At 39.4% G+C, this 22019-nt stretch overlaps 1 protein-coding gene across 23 annotated transcripts in view; it reads right to left on the bottom strand.

Annotated features, from left to right (window-relative positions):
- Nucleotides 1-22019, bottom strand: part of bptf (bromodomain PHD finger transcription factor) — a 139482-nt gene that overhangs the window by 19138 nt on the left and 98325 nt on the right. For 8 of the 23 annotated variants that reach the window (XM_078529001.1, XM_078528999.1, XM_078528990.1 and 5 more), the window contains 10 exons: nucleotides 19091-19214; nucleotides 17772-18027; nucleotides 16617-16781; nucleotides 14688-14839; nucleotides 12549-12684; nucleotides 10763-10998; nucleotides 9399-9624; nucleotides 8305-8948; nucleotides 7046-7131; nucleotides 2187-2412 (listed from right to left, as the gene is read on the bottom strand). In XM_078529001.1, coding sequence (XP_078385127.1) covers nucleotides 2187-2412; nucleotides 7046-7131; nucleotides 8305-8948; nucleotides 9399-9624; nucleotides 10763-10998; nucleotides 12549-12684; nucleotides 14688-14839; nucleotides 16617-16781; nucleotides 17772-18027; nucleotides 19091-19214 — 2251 coding nt within the window. The remainder of the gene's footprint in view (nucleotides 1-2186; nucleotides 2413-7045; nucleotides 7132-8304; nucleotides 8949-9398; nucleotides 9625-10762; nucleotides 10999-12548; nucleotides 12685-14687; nucleotides 14840-16616; nucleotides 16782-17771; nucleotides 18028-19090; nucleotides 19215-22019) is intronic. The other 15 variants (XM_078528994.1, XM_078529002.1, XM_078529007.1 and 12 more) reach the window with 10 other exon arrangements.

Consider the following 22019-nt stretch of genomic DNA (forward strand, 5'->3'; position numbering starts at 1 on the left):
CCCTGTTCATCAGATAGCAAAGATAACTCACTGAAAGATTCGATAAACTTGTCAAAAAATGTAGAGCGTCATTTTCTCAATTTTAGATTTCACCTCCTGGTCTTCCAGCCAGGAGACGAAGGACTCCCTGGTGCCAGTATTGATGCCCAGAATTCAGAAAGTGTACTCATCTAGTTTAAGGGATGATTCAGAAAAATACCTAATCCCACCTTTACTATTGCTGATAGCCAACTAACTTGTATTTCACCTACGTTTTAATGGAGCTAAGTTTGTGGCAGAGGTGATGACATTGCCTGCCAATAAACTGGTTTGTTTCAACTGGGTAAGCTGAATTTAGCTTTAGGTTGAATTGCCAGATAGTGTCCCTTGGAAGCAATGCATTCTACCCTTTGGCAAGCAGGAAAAGAACCATCATCCTGCCTAGTCTGAACTGTACTACTCTCTGTACACACAGAAGAACAAGAAAAATAAATCTATGCCCTATATAATCAACTGCAGAATCAAAGGTGGAAGGCAGTCTCTTTGAAAAAAGGACAAAGAATGGAATAAAATGCTAATGGCAAGAACGTTATGAATTATTACATAAGTTTAAATAATAATATATTAACAAAAGTGAAGCCTATAGGATTAAAGGGGAAGCATAATGTGAAATTGGCTAAAAGACTGAAAACTGAGAATAGTAGTGAATGGTTGTTTTTCAGACTGGGGTATATAGCATTCTTTCCCCCCTCCTCACCCCCCACCAGCAAGAAGTCAGCTTTAGGACCTCAGCCTTTTATAATATATGAAGGGCCTGGAGTTGAGTGTAGGTGCATAATTTCTAAATCTGCAGATGACACACAAAACTTGGAATTGAAGTGAACAGCGAGGAGGATGGTAGCGGACTTCAGGACATAGACAAGACTGGTGAAATGGGCAAACACCTGGCAAATTAAATTTAATGCAGAGTACTAAGTGGCGTATCTTGAAAAGAAGAATGAGGACAGGTAATAATCGACAATATGGTACAACTTTAAAGGTGATGCAGGAACAGAGACCTCTGGGGAGGCTGGGGGGTGGTTTGGGGAGGTTGGTTCACAAAGAAATATTGAAGATGGCAGGACAAGTTGATATGACTGTTTAAAAAAAGTAAAAAGGATCTGTGGCTTTTTAAATAGAGCGACGACGCACAAAAGCAAGGAAGTTATACTAAACTTTTATATATCGCCGCTCGTCTCTCTCTGGTTCTTCTTCCAATTATGTTAAGCCTGTGCCCTCTAGTTACTGACCCACCCATCAGTGGAACATTAGCTAGCCCTCAACTAAAATATTATGCCAATTCTGTTTCCACACTTTAGGAAGGACTTCAAGGCCTTGGAGAGGATGCTAAGAAAATTTACCAGAATACTAGCAGTGAGGGACTTCAGTTACTTGGAAAGTTGAGAAAGCTAGGATTGATCTTGTTGGAGTGAAAAAGGTTAATGGGGCATTTAATAGAGGTGTTCAAAATGATGAGGGATTTTGGTAGAGTAAATAAGGAGAAACTGTTCCACAGGTGGGTGGGTCAGTAACCAGAGGGGACAGATCTAAAATAATTGGCAGGACAACCAGAGGGGAGATAAGGAGAAATGTTTTACACAATGAGTTATGATCTGGAATATGTTGGCTGAATGAGTGGTGGAAGCAGATTTAGTAGTAAATTCAGAATCGGTTTTACAAAGGAATTGGATATGCAAAGTAGGCGTGGAGTGAATGTTTCCCCTGGTGGGGCATTCTAGAACGAGAGGCCATAGCTTTAGGCTAAGGGATAGTAGATTTAAATCAGAGATGAGGAGGAATTACTTTTCTCTTTAGAAGAGCAGGCAGGCAAAGGCACACTGAGGTGAATTGTGCTTTAAGATTTTATAATTCTAAGCAATTCAACTTAAGAGTTAAACATTTGAAGCCATGCAGCTATGCGAAGAATAGCAGGATGTTCTTCTCATTCCTGGCCAAAATTTCTCTCTCAACATCAAAAAGATTAAAATAATCCTTAATTTCATTGCTTTTACTGGGATCTTATGGCAAAATCACAGCTTCCACTTTTGCAATTATAGCGACTGCACTTCGAAGTAATGAAGTGATTTGATATGGTTGCGAGAGATCCAGTAACTTGAAAATTCTTTATCACTGGAAAAAAAATTACTAGATGCTTATGTGTCACATACCTGCACCTCAATTTGTAGCTCTTTATCTAACAATGCCCTTTTCTTTAGAATTTCAGCCTTCAACTGTTCTTTGTGTTTGAACAACAATGCTGATAGCTTGGTGGCATTCTGTTTACTGCGCTTCTGCTCCACGTTCTCATCTCGCTTCCTTTTCTTTGCTGCTTGTTTTTCTTCCTTGTCAATTTTATCCAGAATATACTTCATAACCTGGTTACAGACAATCATTCTGGATCCAAAGAGAGAAAGGAATAAAGAAGTGAAATAGATCCGTAACACATTTACCAACGATTTATCTTTTCCTTCATGAAACGTTTTGCAAGTTATCAATGGCAAAAACACAATTCCTTACAATAATAATCTCTTCTTTCATTACGAAGCACAAGCTGATGGTTGTGTTCAGAAAATACTACTTTGAATTCTGCCATATTGACATGCATTTCCAGGTTCACAGTTTGATTAAATTCCTTCTTCAGAAATTCTTACTGCAGTGAAAGCATCTAATTTGCTGCTGTGTGATGGATTTCATGGACACTAAACTATTTTCATGAGCAAGAACATTAGCCAAATAATTCTGTGCTGGTTTTGCAGTGATATCTATTACCTGGGTGGGGAGAGATTTTTACAGCAAAATCAGGGAAATCTATGTAATCACAATAAGACTCCCATCCAATTTATTAATTTCTTAGATATTCTAATTCCAGGTTCTGAGGATAATTAATCAGAAGTCAAACAGATTATTTACATCTGTGATCTCCCAGGCTACTGTCATCACTCCTTGTTGTGTTTTGAGAAATGACCAAGCAAGATCTAGACATTTCCCATTGGGAGATAAAGAGGAACGGCCCTTACATCATCTTTGAGGCTATTATCGCAAAACCGGGAAAATTCCTGGTCTGCAAGTATGATGTATTGTACCAACTGCACCACGAGCTAGTGCTGCAATCAACAGGATGATGGTATTGCAGTAGAGACATGACAGCTATTTTAGAGCAAAAATTTAATTCAAGGATGTCATAAAGGATATACTTTTTAAAACAAGGTCTCAGCAGGTTTAGGAATAAAAAGCAGAAGGAGAAATCCATTTATTTGATATGCCACTCAATTACAAAACTAGATGAACCGGTTACCTCTGGCTATTAAAATTTTAAATGCACTTGATAGACACAGCTTTAGAACTCCACTTGAAATAACATCAAGTTTCACTTATGAAAGGATTACTTTTTGCATTAGCCAATCTCACTTATGATGTCAATGAAGAAGGAGTTATTCACAAAATGGTTGCTTACAAGTCACAACAACAGAATGTGTTAGTCTACATTCTACTCTTGAATTTACTTCACCAGTGCCCAACATTCACAAGTGTCAGCATAATTGTCAACCATGGCTTAATGGCAGCACTCTTTCCTCTGAATCAGAAGGTTAGAATTCAAGTCCCAAACCAGAGACTTGATCACAAAATTCTTGGTTAGTACAGTGCAGTACTGAGTGCTGCACTGTTGGAAGCGCCATCTCTTAGCTGATCGCGTTGATTGCGGGAGTTTATGTGCAAAAGTGGCTGCTGTGTTTCCAACATTACAACTGACAACATTTCATAATTACAGTAACCCACTTTGAGATGTCCTGAGATCGTGAAAAGTACTATATAAATGTGAATCCTTCAATGACGCTTACCAGTAGGTCAGCGCTTAATGTGAACACAGCAAAGCTTTCTTGTTCTAAAAAAAACTAGATGCTATGTAAGACAATTACTACCTGTAAGGGAGACAATGTAATTCAATCTCAGGATTTCAAAAAAATGATTGCTGCCAAATTTTATCTTCAACTCGGGTACATATTTTGATAATATAAATGTAAACACTACGAGGAGGACAATAGCGTAGTGGTAATGTTACTTGTAATCAAAAGGCTTGGACTAATGCTACAGAGACAAGAGTTCAAATCATGGCAGAGGGGTCAGAGTGACTGCCCTTGACATTATGGCACCATTTGACCAAGAGCTGCTTGACAAAATAAAAGTCAGTGGGAGTCAGGAGGAAACTCTCCACTGGTTGGAGTCATACCTAGCACAAAGGAAGATGGTTGTGGATGTGGGAGGTCCATCATCTCAGCCCCAGGACGTTTCAGTGCAAATTTTTCAAGGTAGTGTCCTAGGCCCAACTATCTTCAGCTGCTTCATCAATGACCTTCCCTCCATCATAAGGTCAGAAGTGGGGATGTTTGCTGATGTTCAGTACCATTCACAACTTCTCAGGTACTGAAGCAGTCTGTACCAATGTACATCAAGATCTGGACAACATTCAGGCTTAGACTGATAAGTAGCAAGTGACACTCACACCACACAAGTACCAGACAATTACTATCTCCAACAAGAGAGAATCTAACCACCTGCTCTTGACGTAGCTGAATCCCACACCATCAACATCCTGGTGGTTCCTATCGATCAGGAACTGAACTGAACCAGCCATATAAATACCATGGCTACAAGAACAGGCCACAGGCTTGGAATTCTGAGTTAAGTAACTCACCTCCTGGCTCCCCACTGCCTGGCATCATCTACAAGGCACAAGTCAGAAGTGTGATGGAATACAGTACACTTGACTAGATGAGTGCAGCTCCAACAATATTCAAGCAGTTGAACAACATCGAGGGCAAAGCAGCCACTTGATTGGCACCCCATCAACCAGCTTAAACATTCACTCCCTCCACCACCAATGCAGTGGCAGAAACGTGCACCATCTACAAGATGCAATGCAGAAACTCACCAGGGTTCTTCTGACAGTACTTTCCAAACCTGCGACTTCTAACACCTAGATGGACAAGGGCAGGAGACGGATGGGAACACCAATACCTGCAAGTTCCCCTCCAGGCCAAGCACCATCTTAACTTGGAACAATATCAACACTACTTCACTGTCGTGGGATCAAAATCCTGGAACTCCCTCCCCAGCAGCACTGTTAGTCTGCGTGCACCAGAATGACTGCAGTGGTTAAGACAGCAGCTCACCACCTTCTCAAGGACAATCAGGGATAGACAACAAATGCCAGCAATGCCAACATCCCATGAAGGAATTTTTAAAAATGCTCATCTCAGTAATGAGGATCATGAAACTACTGGGTTGTCATAAAAAATCTATCTGGTTCACTTATGTACTTTAGGAGAGCAAATCTACCATCCTTACCTGGTCTGGTCTACATGCGATTCCACACCCATAGCGATGTGGTTGACTCTTAACTGCCTTCTGAAATGGCCTAGCGAGCCACTCAGTAAGGACAATTAGGGATGGGCAATAAATGCTGGCCTTGCCAGCAATGCTCACATCCTAATGACGAATAAAAAAAGTGCCATACAAAAGCGGATCGAATAGTAACACACAAAATCGAAACACAAACTTTTTTTGTTCATGTTAAAAGAGCAATAAGATAGCCAGAAATCCCTGCTGTAAACTCTCAATGAGAAGCTCTTTAGTAATGGTTGACAAAGCCAGCTGAAACATTATAAAATGTAGCAAGCAATTATTACGGATTATAGTGAATAATCCACCAGTGTGTTTTGTTAGATTGAGAGCTAGGTCAATTAAATCACAAGGTTAGAGCCAAGTATTTTAATTAGCTGTCTCCTCTGCTTCACATGTAAACTTTCTGCATCATTCAAATCCAACCATTAATACATGGTCCAGGATAAGGCATTTTACTTTAGGTTCTTCATTATCTCACCTCTTTCTCACGGCAATTAAGAATTTGGCATTTACTGACAACAAAAGAGAACGTTAAGCTCTTTTACATAAATTATAAGAACCTGTTCTTCATTCCAAGTGTCTTTACAAACTTAATGTGATGGAAGGTTGTGGGGATGGTGGTGGGGGCAGGGCAGGGGGGGCGGGAGAGTGCGAGGTAATAATTCAAGGAAGTATATTCTTTGCTCAAGTAGTTCATCTTTTGGGAATGAAACAGATATGAACATTTTGTGATTTTTGCAGAAGTGACAATTTTCTTACCGACAGGGAGACCCACTTGAATCTGTGTCTCTGCTAGATTGGCCCAGTGATGTCACTAATTGCGACAAGTTCGCATAGAAAACTAACACTGAGGACTGCAGCTTTAGATTGCATTAGTCACTCTGGTGCTGTAGCATTTTGGAAACCCACAGCATGCACCAGGTAATCTGCATTACCTGCCAACCATTGCAACCACACAGCTCCACATCCAGTCCTCAGGTAGAAATTGCAAAGTTGCAGCCTCCAACTTTTTCTATTGAACAGACATCCATCAATAATGTCACAGGAGAGGCCGAGCAGTGAAGCGAGCCCGATTTAAGGACTTACTTGTGGGTAAGAAAATCGAAGTTATTAGAAAAATGTTAAGCAAAAGTCTCTTCAATCTATGATTAAACTTTGTATAGAACAGGAAGGAATGGGAACAAAAATATTTCCTTTCCCCTTGAATTAACATTGGCCAGCTAATCAAAACTATTATAATGAAATATAGAATATATTTACCGTCTACAGAATAAAATTATACAATGATGTAATATGTACTGCAAGCCACAAACAAAAACATGGCTAAAATGAAATAAACTGTGAACAAAATTTTTAAAAATGCAAGACTGAGATTGATAGCTTTGCCAGGCAAGGTTATCAATGGATTGGGAGAAAAAGCAGGTAAATGCAGTTGAAATGACATCAGCCATGATCTAATAGAATGGCAAAATGGACCAAGTGGCTGAATGGTCTCACGTGCAATACCACAATACTTGAACTATAATGTCAAGGTATAGATGGTGATTCTGAATTACACTTCCCACATCTATTTACAATCCCATAATTCCCTCCAAGTGACTATTATTCTCTGAGCTAAATATACCTCTGGTTTTCTTCTCGTTCTGCAGGTGACATCATCCTACTCTTTGCTTTCAAGTGCTCAATCACAGCATTTTGTTTCATTACCACCTTAATCACAAGAAAAAAAAGTTAATGCACGAAAGTTAACTTAGACAAAAAAAATTACTAAACACCTTCAAATTTCAATAAGGAGTTGAAAAAAAATTCTCAAGTGATGCTAACGACATGGGAGACAAGGGGTGTTGCATTTGTGTTGGTGGCAGCTGGGCAGGGTTTATTTTGGAGGGGGTGGGGGTTGGAGGCAGGAGGAGGAAGAAAAAGACTGGGCACTTTGCTAAAGAGAAGGTAGGAGAAAGAAAACTGAAGAGGAAAATTCAACCAGCACCACACATACACCCAATGACAGCATGGGGTGACATTCAAGTCTACAGGGCAACACCAAATTCTGATCATTTGACGATCAAGTTTAAACCTCATTAGTTGCAAAAAAAAAAAAAGCATGTGCTTTCAGTCTGCAATGACAACCTGGTTTTCATTTGTTTTAAACTTTTCATTTGAAAATCTACAAATAGCATGGCCAGGCAGACTGCCATTATGCAGTGCAGTGACACGTACTGGGAACAGGCTGTCTTTATGAGCCAAATTATTACATGTGGTGTGGGGACTACCCAAGAGAGAAAATATATAAATTCCACACATGCTGGGCTGATTCAGTTTAAGGACTAAATAGGAAGTATGGCCATCTTAAGTGCATCTACAACACTATTATTGACTATCCCTAGCTTTAGAATGACCATTTCCTTCCAAGAGCTTTTGTTTCAAAGCTTGTTTCAAAAGGAGGTGAAGCACAAATTAGTAGGTTGTAGGTTTGTAATTGTGATTCTTTACAGGATGAATGGCACCAAAGAAAGGCAGTGAGCAGGGAGAATGATCTTTCCAAAACAAAGATCAAGACATCTCTGTTGTTACTGTGCACCTCACAAGGGGCACAGGTGCCCCTGGAGAGAAATTGAGAAAATAAATTTAAGGAGCAGAATTCTGTAGGATGGGGAGAATTCATTATTTAAAAGCAGAATGTATTGCTACATTTTTCTACTTACCTTGAATATCAAGTAATGGCAGCAATTCCCAAAAGCTTGGCAGCCACACATACACACACACGTAGATTGTGAAGGAATAGCAGAATGCAATATTTCCTAAGTGGCAATGTTAATGCAAATAATAAAAAAATCTTAAGGTACCCAGTAAATACATTTTATTCTCCACCACAGGAGTTATTACCTGTTTCTGAATAATTTCATTTTGGTTTGCAGTCTGTAGCATGTGCTCCCTCTTAGCTTCTATCTGCAGCTGTTTCTTATGCTGTTGCTGTTCACGGATTTGCTGGATTCGCTGTAGTTGCTCCTGGACACTGGCGGCTTGCACACTGACCACATTTTGGATCTGCTGAGCTGGAGTCAGACCTGGCTGCTGAATCTGAACAGGGACCTGGAGTTTGATCTGATGTTGAACCACACCCTGAGGGACCTGAGGCAGTGCCTGAGTCTCAGCTGCCATCTGAGTTGGAACTTGGGGTTGAAGTTGAGGTTGAGGAGCTACTGTCTGAATATTGGCTTGATGTTGCTGGGGCTGCAGCTGAGGCCGAGGTGGGGACTGTACAGTTAGTTGATTCCCAGCTTGGACTGGAGGAACTTGAGCTTGTAGTGGAACTTGTGTCTGAACAACAGGTTGAACTTGTGGTGGAGCTTGTACCTGGACAACAGGTTGGGCTTGTACTGGCTGTGTTTGGGCAGGCTGTATTGAGGATAGGGGCTGAGAGGTAACTGAAGTCTGAACAGGAGAAGGTGGTGGAGGCTGAGGTGATGATTGGATTGGAGCTTGCATTTGTTGTACTTGTGTCTGCACCTGTTTCTGTTCTGTTGCAGCTGCAGAACAAGATTAAACATAATATATACAGCATCTCACACAAATTACACACTATATTATAAGAGATTGGTAACTTCATTAATAAGTAATAAAAACCAGTGTTCAATTTATATAATAAATTGCAACATTAACTTCTCTAGATCATTGCACAAACTATTTCCTGCAGTGTGAAAATATTCAATGTTTTTGCATACATTGTGCATTCTCAAATGCAATGAGAAGGCAGCTTTCAAGCATCATCTTGGTCTTGAGGGACATATTTTCATCAGGGCTGTGATGTCCATGATTAACATGAATTCACTGATTGCATTGCAAAGAAAATAAAATTTTCTATTTGCAAAATTTCAACATTTAGAAGCTGACATTTTAAGAATGTATTCCCCAGTTCTATATTACCAAGCTTTTAGGTAAAATGTTGAAAATAAATGACACCTATAGAATTGTCTCACCTGGTGCTGCTGTTGTCACAGAAGCTAATGTTGTTGCAGCAGCTGATGCTGTAACGGTTGGCAGGGGTGTGAAGAGGAATCTCTGAATAGTTCCACTTGGCATGGCAGCCTGCATTAACTGTTGTCCTGGCCCAGGAATTACTGATACACCTTGTGGGATAAGCTGAAGTTGTCCGGTTGTTTGCCCCTGCCCTTGAATCACCACAGTCAATCCCTGACCTCCGCTCTACAACAAGGACATCAGCATGATCACAATTTAAAAAGTTTTGGCTGTATCAGTACGCACGTATATTTTAGAAAAATGCTCGTTTGCTACTCCCAACTGAAACTTTCTAGGAGGAATTGCAAGGAGACAACATGATAGCAATGCTGAATTAGCACGAGTACAGAATAAGGTAAAAAAAACTAACAGCACCACCCATTCCCACCCCCTAATTAGTACCAAGTTGTTAGAGAATTTGTGGGGCTATTTCTTCACGTGAAGGAGCCTGAATTTCAAAGTTATACGCTGCAGCTAAAGAATCTCACATTCCCAAACTTTATGATGCATGAAGCTGAGGTAGCATCGTATCTAACAATATCATGGCATTTGGCAATATTAGAATTATACCCAAATGCATAAATTTAGCGTCTGGTAGTACAAATTTGAAGAATTCAGCTCTCAGGACAATGCTTCAGAAAAGAAAATTATCTGCAAATATTGCCCGAAACTGTTCCTTTTTTCAGAAAAGGCAACTTTAAAACAATATGGAACAGTCCTCACATGGGAACATAGCAGCAGGAGTTGGTCATTCTGCCCCATGAGCCTGTTCTGTCATTTAACTAGATCATGGCTGATCTTCTACCTCAACTCTATCTTCCCACACTATCTCCGTCTGCTTTGGTGTCATTGGTATCTTGAAATCTATCACCTCTGCTTTGAACATACTCAATGACTGAGCCTCCATAGCCCTCTGGGGTAGAGAATTCCAAAGATTCACCACCCTCTAACTGAAGAAATTCCTCCTCATCCTGGTCCTAAATGGTTTGCCCCTTATTCTGAGACTGTGTCCGATGATTCTAGACCCAGGAGAACATCCTTCCTGTATCTACCCTGTCGAATCCTTCAATGAGGTCACCCCTCATTCTTCTAAACGCTAGAGAATACAGGTGCAGTTCCCTCAAACTCTCCTCATATGATAATCTGCAGGGACATTTACTCATATTGCAATTAATTGAAAGAAAACTTGTTAAATGTTGCTGTTTAGGACAGGTGCTACCGGCTAAAGGAAAGGACAGTATTGAAAATTAAGTGGACTATTTGTAACTCGTCAAAACTGGTTAAAAAACTTCCAAAACTACAATGAAAAAGCCACAACACTTGCCTGTCCTTGTGTGAGCTGGGTGAGCTGTGCCATCGTTAATCGGACCTGTCCCTGTTGTGGCCGCTGGGCTGGCTGTTGGCCTTGTGGTGTGGCAGGCCGACTTTGGATAGGTTGCATAGCTGTACTTGGTGCAGTCACCATCTTCTGGGTTGAACTTTGAACCAAATTACCTGTACTTGACACAGTTGTTACTGGTTGTCCACGGATAATCTGAGTGACTACCTGTTGGTTTTGAGCTGGAAGGCAAGGAAAGCATTTGCATTAATGTTGGTTATGATTTGTTTTGTCAGCCCTTTGCTATATTGAACATTTGTTCGCATTATTGGAGCTAATGTCATTTAACAGTCTAAACTTTAGCAAATTTTGTTCAACTTTGAATTAATTTAAATTCCTACATTACAACAGTGACTGCACTTCATTGGTTGTCAAGTGCTTTGAGGCGTTCAATTTTTTCTTTTTAAATGTATTTCGTACAAAGCCTTGGTTTGCACAGTACAGAGTGCTGACAAACCTGCGACATCAAACTATGAAGCTACATCAGAAACAGCAAGAAAGTAATTAAATACTTAAGGAAAAAAAGGAAGGGGACTGGAGAAAGGATGAGGGAATTCAATTAAGTGGATAACTCTTCATAGACCCAGCAAAGACACAGTGGGCTGAATGGCTTCCTTCTGCATTGTAAAACTCTATGATTCTAATGAGGTGGTCAGAGTCTGGATTCCCAGGTCCTTACCACTGAAGGAGGGCCTATAAAGTTATAGGGCACACAAGTGAATCAAATTGGTAAATGCATATTTATCTAAAACAAAATCTTGCATGCAATAGTGAGGCCATTCCAATTAATACTTCAAGAACCAGTTACAGGGTGGGTGAGAGCACCTTTTGATCACTAACCAGTGACCCTGGAGATCTGAATATCTTAGAGGACAGACTGAGTTTGAGCATGCACCCAAAAGATGGATGTGATTTGGTAAAAATGTTATTAGAAACAACTACTTGGAAGATAAATCAGTATCATAGCAGTAGTAGGCTTTCAAGGAGGACCCAATGGGGGCTCAGGACAAATATGTTCTCACAAAGAAAAATGGTGAGACTCCCAAATCTTGACCACCCACCGCCACCACACCCCCCATTCCACAACCAAATGCCAAGAACTTAGAGGAGGATAAGGCAAAATTAGAAAGCTTACAACTAGATGCCAAAGGCTCAAAACTGCAGAAAGCCGAGAGGAGTATACACAGTGAAGGGGTGAAATTAAAAGGAAATTAGGAAAACAAAGAGATGGCATGAATAAAATGGCAAGTAAAATCAAGGAAAACCCAAAAATGTTTCATAGATACATAAAGCGCAAGAAGATAAATGAGGACTGTTTCGGGCCAATTAAAGGCCAAAAGGTAACTTGCATGTGGAGATGGGAGACTTGGGTATGTTTCCTGAAGAATAAGCAAATCCCAATTCCTGCACAGCTCGGATAGCTCATTTGATAGTTAATGGGGCTCTTAATCTCAGAGGTGTTGCCTTGAGCCCCACATTGGGCTCCAGCAAAATTATAGAGTTGATGGATTATGAAAACAAAATGTAAATAAACCCACAATGAATTTCCAAATGGATAATAAAATTTGAATTGAATTGAAAGCAGGGGAGAGCCATAATAGCGGATCCAGCACTGTAAAATAAGTGCGAAAAGACAAAAATAGAACAGACAATGAAACCTTAATAATAGATGGGAAACACCAATGGATTGGTTGATGTATTATACATTTGAGAAGTATAATGATTAACCTACTGGCTGGGAGTATACCTTGCTGTACCATCAAAGGCGTACGGATAATAGCTTTCCCAATGGTTGCTGCCTGTTGAAAAGGTGCTCTTATAACTGTTACACCAGGACGTATCTGTGTTGCTCCTCCTGTTGTGAGGACCTAGCATAAAACATTACAATACATTAATTTCCAAATGGCAATGCAAATGCCAGAGGATGTACTTCAAACAAGTCTTCAGAATTCTTAGAGCCATTGCAAAATAAAAACTCTGGCAACCCATATGGCGAATGAGCTCAAAGTGTCCCAATAACTATTTGACTGTGTGAGAGGGTGAACAAGGTTTTATGAACTGTAAATCTGAACAAAACTGAAGCTGCCTAAAGAACATCCAAAAAGACATAATTAGATTATATGCCACAATAAACAACTGATTGCCTGGTAGGCAATCAAAAATTCTGATCCCAGTCAATCTCAAGACCATTTCAAGTTCCAGAATACAGCCACAGACCTCTAAGAAAAGTTCAGGTCTGAGGTGGAGGAAATTGCTCTCAGTTGTAAATCCCAAATTTTCTTAAATTGGAGGAGGAAAAGCGGCAGAGTACAGAAATAATAGGCAATTGGTGCATCTGCTCTACCCAGATTTCTTTGAGGCGTGCTGGTAGATTAGACCTACTTTAAAGGCGCACACAGCCATTGCAACAAGCACCTATGTAACCCCATTTAATAATGCAGTGAAGAAGCCATTAACCCTCATTTACTATGAAGAAAATAATTCGATCAGCGTTAGAGGCCAGCCTTGTCGAAATGGCACCAAAACAGTCACTGACTACTAATTTTTAAATGATTGGATACTGAAAGACGGGGGGGGGCGGGGAGAGATGAGAAACAGAAACCATAATTAATTGGAGACACACCAAAATCTGAATCTGAAACAGCCTTATAAAGAGAAAGAAAGGCTAAAGGTATTTTCTTTGAAGTACTTTCCCAACTGTTTTCAGGAGCTACCAAAATCCCAGAATGGCTCCATTTTAAATGGGGCCGGGGGGTGTGGAAACCTGGGAAATTTTCTGAGCTCCCTGATACTGGGGAAACATATCACTAAAAAAAGTAAACATTGATAACCATCAACTATTTTTAAGCCCAATCATAATGCTGAAGAGTTTAAAAACCAACAGCAGCTACATGTCCCCAGCCTAAATGGATATATATGTCGAAGGATCGGGTCATTTGCCTCCAAGGTTACAGACTTGAGAAAATTACTGAGCTCCACAATTCAAACAAAACAATACTGCATGTCCACAATTCAAACAAAACAATACTGCATGATTGGTTCAGTTAGATGTATGACTGGCCAGTCCTTTTTGAATTGGGTAGTCAGTTATCAGAATCCAGGAAGCCCCATGTGTCTTCAGGAAATATTTACAGAAATTAAATCATTCAAATCAGGGATGCTCAATTTGGAACCTTCAACAATTAGTTGAGAGCTGTGAAACTCGCACGCAGGTGAGAAATACATGTATCATTTTGTATATCAAATGTGAATTCAAAGGAATGGCAAATTTAGTACCGATATTCCACACATTGTGTTTTTCTTTTCAGGATCCTAACATAATTTCAACTGTAAGTGTTACATTACTATTATTCATTGCCTTAGTTATTTATTACTAAGTAAATTTACTGTAGTCTAGAATATCAATTGTTTGATACAGTTCCCACCACTGCGTCCATGTTTAAAACTGGCAGTCACTTATGCTGGTCAAAAAGCGATAGCATTTGCATCAACATTTTCAAAGTTGCCAGTTACAGTGCCTCAAGTTCTGTGTTTATTTTAAGCAGAGGAAGCTGTGTAAACGTAACTTGCTCAAGTGCACGGAATGCAAGAACACTGGATCACACAGCACAGAACGAGGCTATTCGACCTATCATGTCTGTGCATAAGTAAATTAGTGAACAAGATTTTACTCATGTTCAATTACTTTTTGTGTAATTAAGCTCATTTAACCTCTTCCAAGCGGTGTGAAGTTTGTAAACTGACTGTAGTTTAAATAAAAGCTGCAGGTCAGATGGAAGAAATATTTGCCCAAACACACTGGCTATTAATGTATTCTAAACAAAGTAGGCTTATATGATCTAAAATAATAGTAAATGAAAATAATAAATACCTGTACCTGCTGAGTTGTAGTTGTTGTACCTGGTGCATTCTGTCGAAGAGTTACAGTGGTGGCCCTTGGCTGGAATGACGTAAAGGTTTGCTGGCTGGAAGTAGTGCCTGATGGAATGATTCCCAAAACCTTCTGCTGTACCTGAACTACACCTACAAAACAAAAATGGGCATAAAAATTCAATATAGACTATACACAAGTGACAATGGTACATTGTTGTAAAACAGCAGACATGGGTCTCTTATTGTTACAAGGCTAAATAGATATTGCAGAAACTGAAATTCATGAATGATGTAGTCCTAGTTTGATGTGTGTGTGGGGAAGTTACTAGAATCTGTTATTAGGGATAGAGTGACAAAGCATTTGGACAATTATAAACTGATCAGAGAAAGCCAGCATAGATTTTTAAAGAGTATGTCATGCATAATGAACCTATTTGGATTTTTTGAGGATACTAACGAGCTAGATAAATTGTCTATGGATTTTAGTTATGTGGACTTTCAGAAGGCATTCGATAAGATTCAGCACCTCAGCCATTTGCAAAAATGAAAGTGCACGGATTTGGAGTCAACCTATTGACACGGATAGAGAATTCATTAGGAGATAGGAGACAGTGTAGCGATAATGGGTATGCACTTCAATTGTCAGGATGCGACCAGTGGCATCCTCCAGGGATCTGTACTAGGGCATCAGCCTTCCACTATATTTATCAGATTAGTTGAATGAATAGAGAGCTGTATATGCAAGTTCACAAATGACGTCAAGTTATGCGGCACAGGGAGTACTGTAGATGGAACATGGACAAGTTGCTAGCACCACTTACTAGCTCGACATGCAAGGAACCAATTCCTTCCCACTTTACTAATTTGACGGGGCAATCTCTGACTGTTAAGTTGAAAATGCAACTCTCTCAGGCATGGCCTATTGAAAAATCCAGATAGGTCCTTCGTGGCTTCCACATTAGAACAATCCAGCCTCAGGGTTCTGAATACTCACTGAAACATGGGTACTGAATACTCGTACACTATTTGCTGTAATGATCCACCTTGTGTTTTCAAAAGGAACACTGCTCTTCAGAAACCAGCCTGCATGTAAAAATGCAGTTGTACAGCAGCAATTGAATTTACACCAGTATGAATGAGAGTTATGCCTTCAGAAAGCATTTACGCTCATGAGAAAGAAGAGTCCTACAGGTACAAAGCTCTACACACATGCTGGTGAGTCGAATCTTCCTTTTCCTCTTCCTTTTTATTAATAGGATCCTAAGTAGTCAGTCAGAATACCTTTGGCCTTCCAAACTTAACAAGTTGGCATCACTTGCTACAACAGTGAAAGCATTTTGCAGTGAAGTCAAATGCATTATACAACTGTAATCAGTAATACGTGTAAGCTCCTGGAGTTTGTATCCAAATTTACTTTGTGAGTACTAAGTCTAGACCAGAATCAGGTTAACACTGATGAAGTAACAACAACAAGCTAGGTTATGGTTTCTTGTGTGCATTACTTAGTTCCAAATTTTTAATCAATAGTTTCAAGATGAATTAAGGCACTACACTGGAGAGTTGGAAGCTCAAGTTTAAAATACACCTGATGGTGACATTCAAATGGAGATTCACCCTTCCTTCGCCTGTCAAAATGAGACTGCCAATCTTTGATAAAGGAAGGTAGGCACAGTTAGCACTAAAGGTCACACCATCCCATCCTGCACCACTCCTTGCTGCTGCTAAAGGTCACAAAAAAGTCAACAGATTTTCCATCCAAAGCTAGTGTATAAAGTTAAAAACAAAGGAGAACACACAATAATGAACATCATTTGACAGATACAAAAATAAACTAGCCTTAATTATATTCCAGCAGACACTGGTGCACATTTTAAACCACAGGGCTCTCCACAACATAAATTATGAAATAATACACTCTCCACCCTACCTCCTTGAGTGGTTGGCACATTGACGGTGAGGATTTTGCTGTTTGCAGTGAGTGGAAGCTTAGCAGTTATCACCTTGCCTGTCATGGTTACAGGACTGCCTGTGATCTGGAACGCCTGCCCTGTGCTGGCAATGGTTGTACCTGTGGTGGCAACTGTGCTGGTGACTAGCAGAAAATGGACAAGAGATATAAAGAACACTTAGGCTTTCATTACTTTGTTCACATCTGAGCCTTACGCTTGAACAACTCTCAAATGAGGAGAGAAGCCAGTTGCTTAACTTTCACATTACCAAATCAAAACTCAGCTAGTATTAAAATTCCGAATGGAATCAGGTTAAAACTGAACAAAAAGGCAAATCATTTACTGTAAAAGTGTTTGCATGAGATTAACATCTATCTAGCAAGTGAACAAAGAAATGTTTTGGTAAATAGAATAAAGAGCTATTTTAATATACTGATAAAGAATATTGAAAAATCAAATATTTACTTAATCCTTTTAAGAAGTTATATTTCAAGAAAAGTTGTGTGCATTTTCCAAGATTTATTTAATTCCAAGCAATAGCGTCAATATATTCATCATATACGTAGCAGCTGCCTTGATGGACACAAAGATACACTTTTAAGCAATGACCACTGGAATGTGATCAAGAGATAGAATTCTGTCCAATGTTCCCCTTCAGCCTTGTGACAATTTATGGCTCTCAATATCATGCCAGGTCAGATCAGTTAACTGAGTCTGTGTGGGTCAGTGCTACACTGCATCATTATAATAGTTGATCTGGTTGCGCTGCAAGTTACTTGCCAAGTCAAAAGGACAAAATTATGCAGTTTTTTTTTTTGTCAAACTATGAATGCAGAGGATATTGAATAAACTGGGTTAGTGATGCTGCCCAATCCAGCAAAGGAACAAAATATGTAAAAATTGAAGCCTCAGAGTTTAACTCCAGTCTGTGTTCCTGATGAAATCATTGGTACTATTAAAATAAAAATATTTAACATGAAAAGTAAGTTATATTTTCTGCCCCAATTTCAGTGGAAAAGAATCTAATTTCTGCTGGATATCACTGCTGAGATGAGGAACTCTGTGCATGCAATCGCACTCATGATCACCTTCCTTTGTGACTCACTCTCTCAACTATCCACAGAGATACATACCTGACCCACTCTGGCCCTGCTTGATCCAGGTAGCAAAACTCTGCTGAAAATTCTTGTTAGGCTGGAATGTCACTGTTGTTGGAGAACCCACTTTTGTGGTAGTAAATACCACTTTTGTTCCTGGGGAGACCTGTCCTGTCAAGGAGCCTACCATTAACTTCTGGGGAGTGGCAATAGTGGTAGCAGTACTGTTGGTTGTAGAGGCAGTAGAAGAAGAATTTGGAGTGGCAGATAGTTTCTGCTGCTCAAGGCGCTTCTGTTAAGGTACAATAGAAGTTACAAAAAGTTTTCCACAGCGCTATTGAATACATTTTCAGAACATAAAAATCAAAGATGATGCATGGCAATATTCCTGTCTTTGGGTGCATTCTCAGAAAAGGTGTACAAATGAGACATTTCAATTCCCATTTGCTCTTCTCCCAACCAGTTTGTGTAAATTAATCCTTACCCACTTACACATATGGGTTACAAATATTAAAGTGCAATGTCATCACCACTTATAATGCTCAAGCAATTTTGCTTAATTTCAAATACATGACACACCAACATAATATAAAAGATTTACAACATTATTTCAGAAATGTCACTCTCACAATCATGTTAGAATTCAAATTTCTTTAGTTTGCATAGGAAACAACATACCAATTTCAGAATTAATTAATAACTACACTTAAGAAGTATACAAGATACTGGATTAATCTCTAAATTCATGATATGGAAGGAGGGAAGAGAACACTTCCAATATTTATAAAAGGGCCTAATATAATAAAATAATTTCATGTATTATCAGACTAAAGTCAAAGTAATGTTTGTTAAAATATTTTAACACTTTTCTACATAACTCTGCAATTGAAAAGGTCTTCCACAGAACAGCATTCATTGACTAAGAATATGGGTGGCCTACTGTTGTGACACTGACTAGACTTGTTTGGTGGAAGGTGTCTAGTCACAAGATTGGCCATCAATTTTTCTACAGTTGCTCCATGCAGGACATCATGTCTCTGACAACCTTTACAGGAGATTTGGAACAACAAAGGGACATTGGTAGCACTTCATAGTTTTCTTACCATTCCATGTCAAAGGATGCAAACGTACAAATTCTGCACTCTCGGGATTAAGGAGCTCAAAGATTTTACAGCAACATAAATATATTAATATGTCAAAAACATCCTAACGTATGTACATCATAATAATTATATCTTTCCTTCACCCTCCCTACAGTCTAAAAAAATTAAACAATGTGCATTTCTTTAATAATGAAGGTTAAATTCAATGCAGTTTAATGACAGGTGGGACTAGGAAACTTCATGCCTTCCCACCTGTTGAGCAGCCAAGCGCTGCTGCTTAAGTTGGGCCTCCAGTTGGGCCTTGAACTCTTCGGACTTCTTCTGCTCACTAACCTTTGCTTGCTGCTCAGCAGCCTGTGCCTTCTCTTTTTCCACCCTGGAATGGACAAGGAAATATATGACCAAAACATTCTTAAAAAAGGTGACTTTATGCAAAGAATTAGCTAATTACTATGCTTCAACATAGTGGCAACGGATGTGCAAATATTCCCTCCAACTAAACACTGGGAAAACAGAAGCCATCGTCTATGGTCACCACAGGCATCCATTCGCTGGGCACAAACTCCATCCCTCTCCCTGGCAATTGTCTGAGGCAATCTAGACTGTTGCAATCTTGGTGCCATTTGACCCAGAGATGAGCTTTTGACCACTTAGATCGCCAATCTCCATCTCTGTATCATTATCTGACTCTGCCCATCTCAGATCATCCACTGCTGAAACTCATTCATCTCTTTGTTACCTCTAGATTTGACTAATCTAATGCACTCCTCATTGGCCCCTCACATTTTATCCTCTTTAAACTCAAGGTCATCCAAAACTTTACTACCTGTGTCCCATTCACCCATCACCCCTGTAGTGGCTGACCTACACTGGCTTCAGTTAAGCAACACTACAATTTTAGAAGTCATCTACCAACGTCAAATTTTGGCTGATAACACTGAGAAGTGCCTTGTGATGGTTTACGACTTTAAAGGTGCTTTATAAATGCAAGTTGTTGGTGTTATATGTTTAATAGAAATATTTTCATTTGTTTACATTCTCAATTTGATTTTCTGCAAAAAATTAGGTAATCATGAAATAAATTAGGAAAATAGCCTTTTTGCATTTATTAAAATCAATTAAAAATAAAGAAAGGAGGTGTGGGCTGGGGAGGGGGTCAGTCAGGATACTGTCTCACGCCTCCAGAGTTTGAATCCAGCCAGACTGGAGAGGTCCCATTTTAAAAAAAAATCTAACTGGGCTATGCTGGCGTTGCCGAATGGAGCTGTTCCCATTGCACGCACCCAGTGTCAGCATCATCATCAGGCACTTCCAAATCAAGTGTGGCAAGTCAGATGCTGAATAAAACTTCCCCCACTACATGAGTGAGACATTTTTTCAGTTTTCCAATGCAGCAATCCTGAGGTCTGAGTGGCACTGCCAATTAGTGCCAATTTATGCTAACCAGAAACTGCACTGAGACTGCCCAAACTCAGTTCACAAGGAACCTTTACAACCAGAAAACAGAGGAGGAAGGGATTCCATCTTGCCTGGGCTGAGTTGAAACCGGTGCTTAAAATGTAACTCACTTTGCCACCTAGTACCCCAAATCCAATTGCGAATGATCTTAAGTCTACTTCACAAGCCTTCTCTCAAGCACGAAAAAGGCACATCACTCAAGACATGACTAATGAGAGAAATGGGGATATGAAAGAAAGAGTTCACGTTGATGCTGTTTTGAAGCAGAGAATGAAAAGAGTTCTAATCTGCATTTGCCTGTGCTAACTTAGTAGTGCCCAATGTTGGCACTCTGTGCCCAAGTTGAAAAGTACTTTATTTGCACCATAGATGTCTATGAGAAAAAAAAAAATCACTCCACAAAAACAAATTCATTGATTTTTGGCGCCAACTTATAATGGATTACGTACTTCTATTAATTCTTCTGCCCAGTTTACCTCGACATCTTTTCAATGCATGCATCCATCTCCTTAAAGTAAACACTTCCTTATTTACATGCATTTATCAATGAGCATGTAATAAATAAAGCAGTGCTTATGCTGCCTAAAGCACAATACATTTGGAAGACTTTTATCTAGAAGTAGGCTTCATTGGTAGAATTTCTATTCAACAGTGCAAACTCCCCCAGTTTTAGGCAACCCCCCCTCCAATGTTCCATTCCAGTTGTGAATTGCACCATTTATGTTTACAATCTTGTACAACACAGTTGATGAATAGCACAACATATTTTCTTCCCCAATGCCATGATGACCTGTGAATAAAGCACTGTAAATCAAACTACAGCCTGAAAATATTTCCTTTATTAATGTTAATATGAAATTTACTCTGCTACTCAAGTCAGAGTGTGCCCTGGGGTCCAGGACAATTTCCTTTTAGACACCAATTAGTTTGGTGCATTTTTAAAATAAACAGTTAGATTGACATTCTAAAAATCTCCCTAAAATTTCTCTAACATATATCAAAAATAAATCATACTGATCCAATGTAAGCATTTCCAAATTGTCGTTTGGTAGTACAGAACTTGAATATTGCTGAAAAAAAAAGACATGTCAAGGCTTTTAGCCTTGTACGCATCAGGGCACTGCTACATATATTAATACACAAGATTCTATTCTAAGTAGACAGAAGTACATGTACACACATTGCGCCTGTTTCAGCTAAATAAGTCGCTGTCTTATTCCTCAGGGCAATGCCTTGACCAGTCAAGCTGCCTGGTCTAAATCTCAAACAATGCTTGGCAGTTAACTGTCAGTCACCATCACTGATGCATTCTCCATTGCAATGCCACTTACCAACCAATCAGTACTCTCTTCACATAGTGTAAATTGTTGTTGACCCCTTACATTGGTATCCTTGTGAAGTGTCTAGATGAGTGCAAGACGAAAAGCTTAGACATGTCTCTTTTTTCAGCAATACTCATTTCCAAATTCTGTGTTGAAATATCTTGCCCACTTCCCACCTTCGTTTAGACACCCTAAATTTCAACCCTATGTCAACCTTTACATACCAGATTCTATTATAAAGTTAGTTGGTATACCAGCAATGATTTCTGAAATATCCTGCAAAAGAACCATTTATTTCTTGTTCCCAAGAAATCAGCATGCATGGAATTGAAACACAATATCTATTAGAACATCTACAGTAATTACAAAAATGTTTTGCACTAAAGTGTTATCCCTGATCA

The sequence above is a fragment of the Cetorhinus maximus genome, chromosome 24, assembly GCF_964194155.1.
Source record: "Cetorhinus maximus chromosome 24, sCetMax3.hap1.1, whole genome shotgun sequence".
NCBI lineage: Eukaryota > Metazoa > Chordata > Chondrichthyes > Lamniformes > Cetorhinidae > Cetorhinus > Cetorhinus maximus.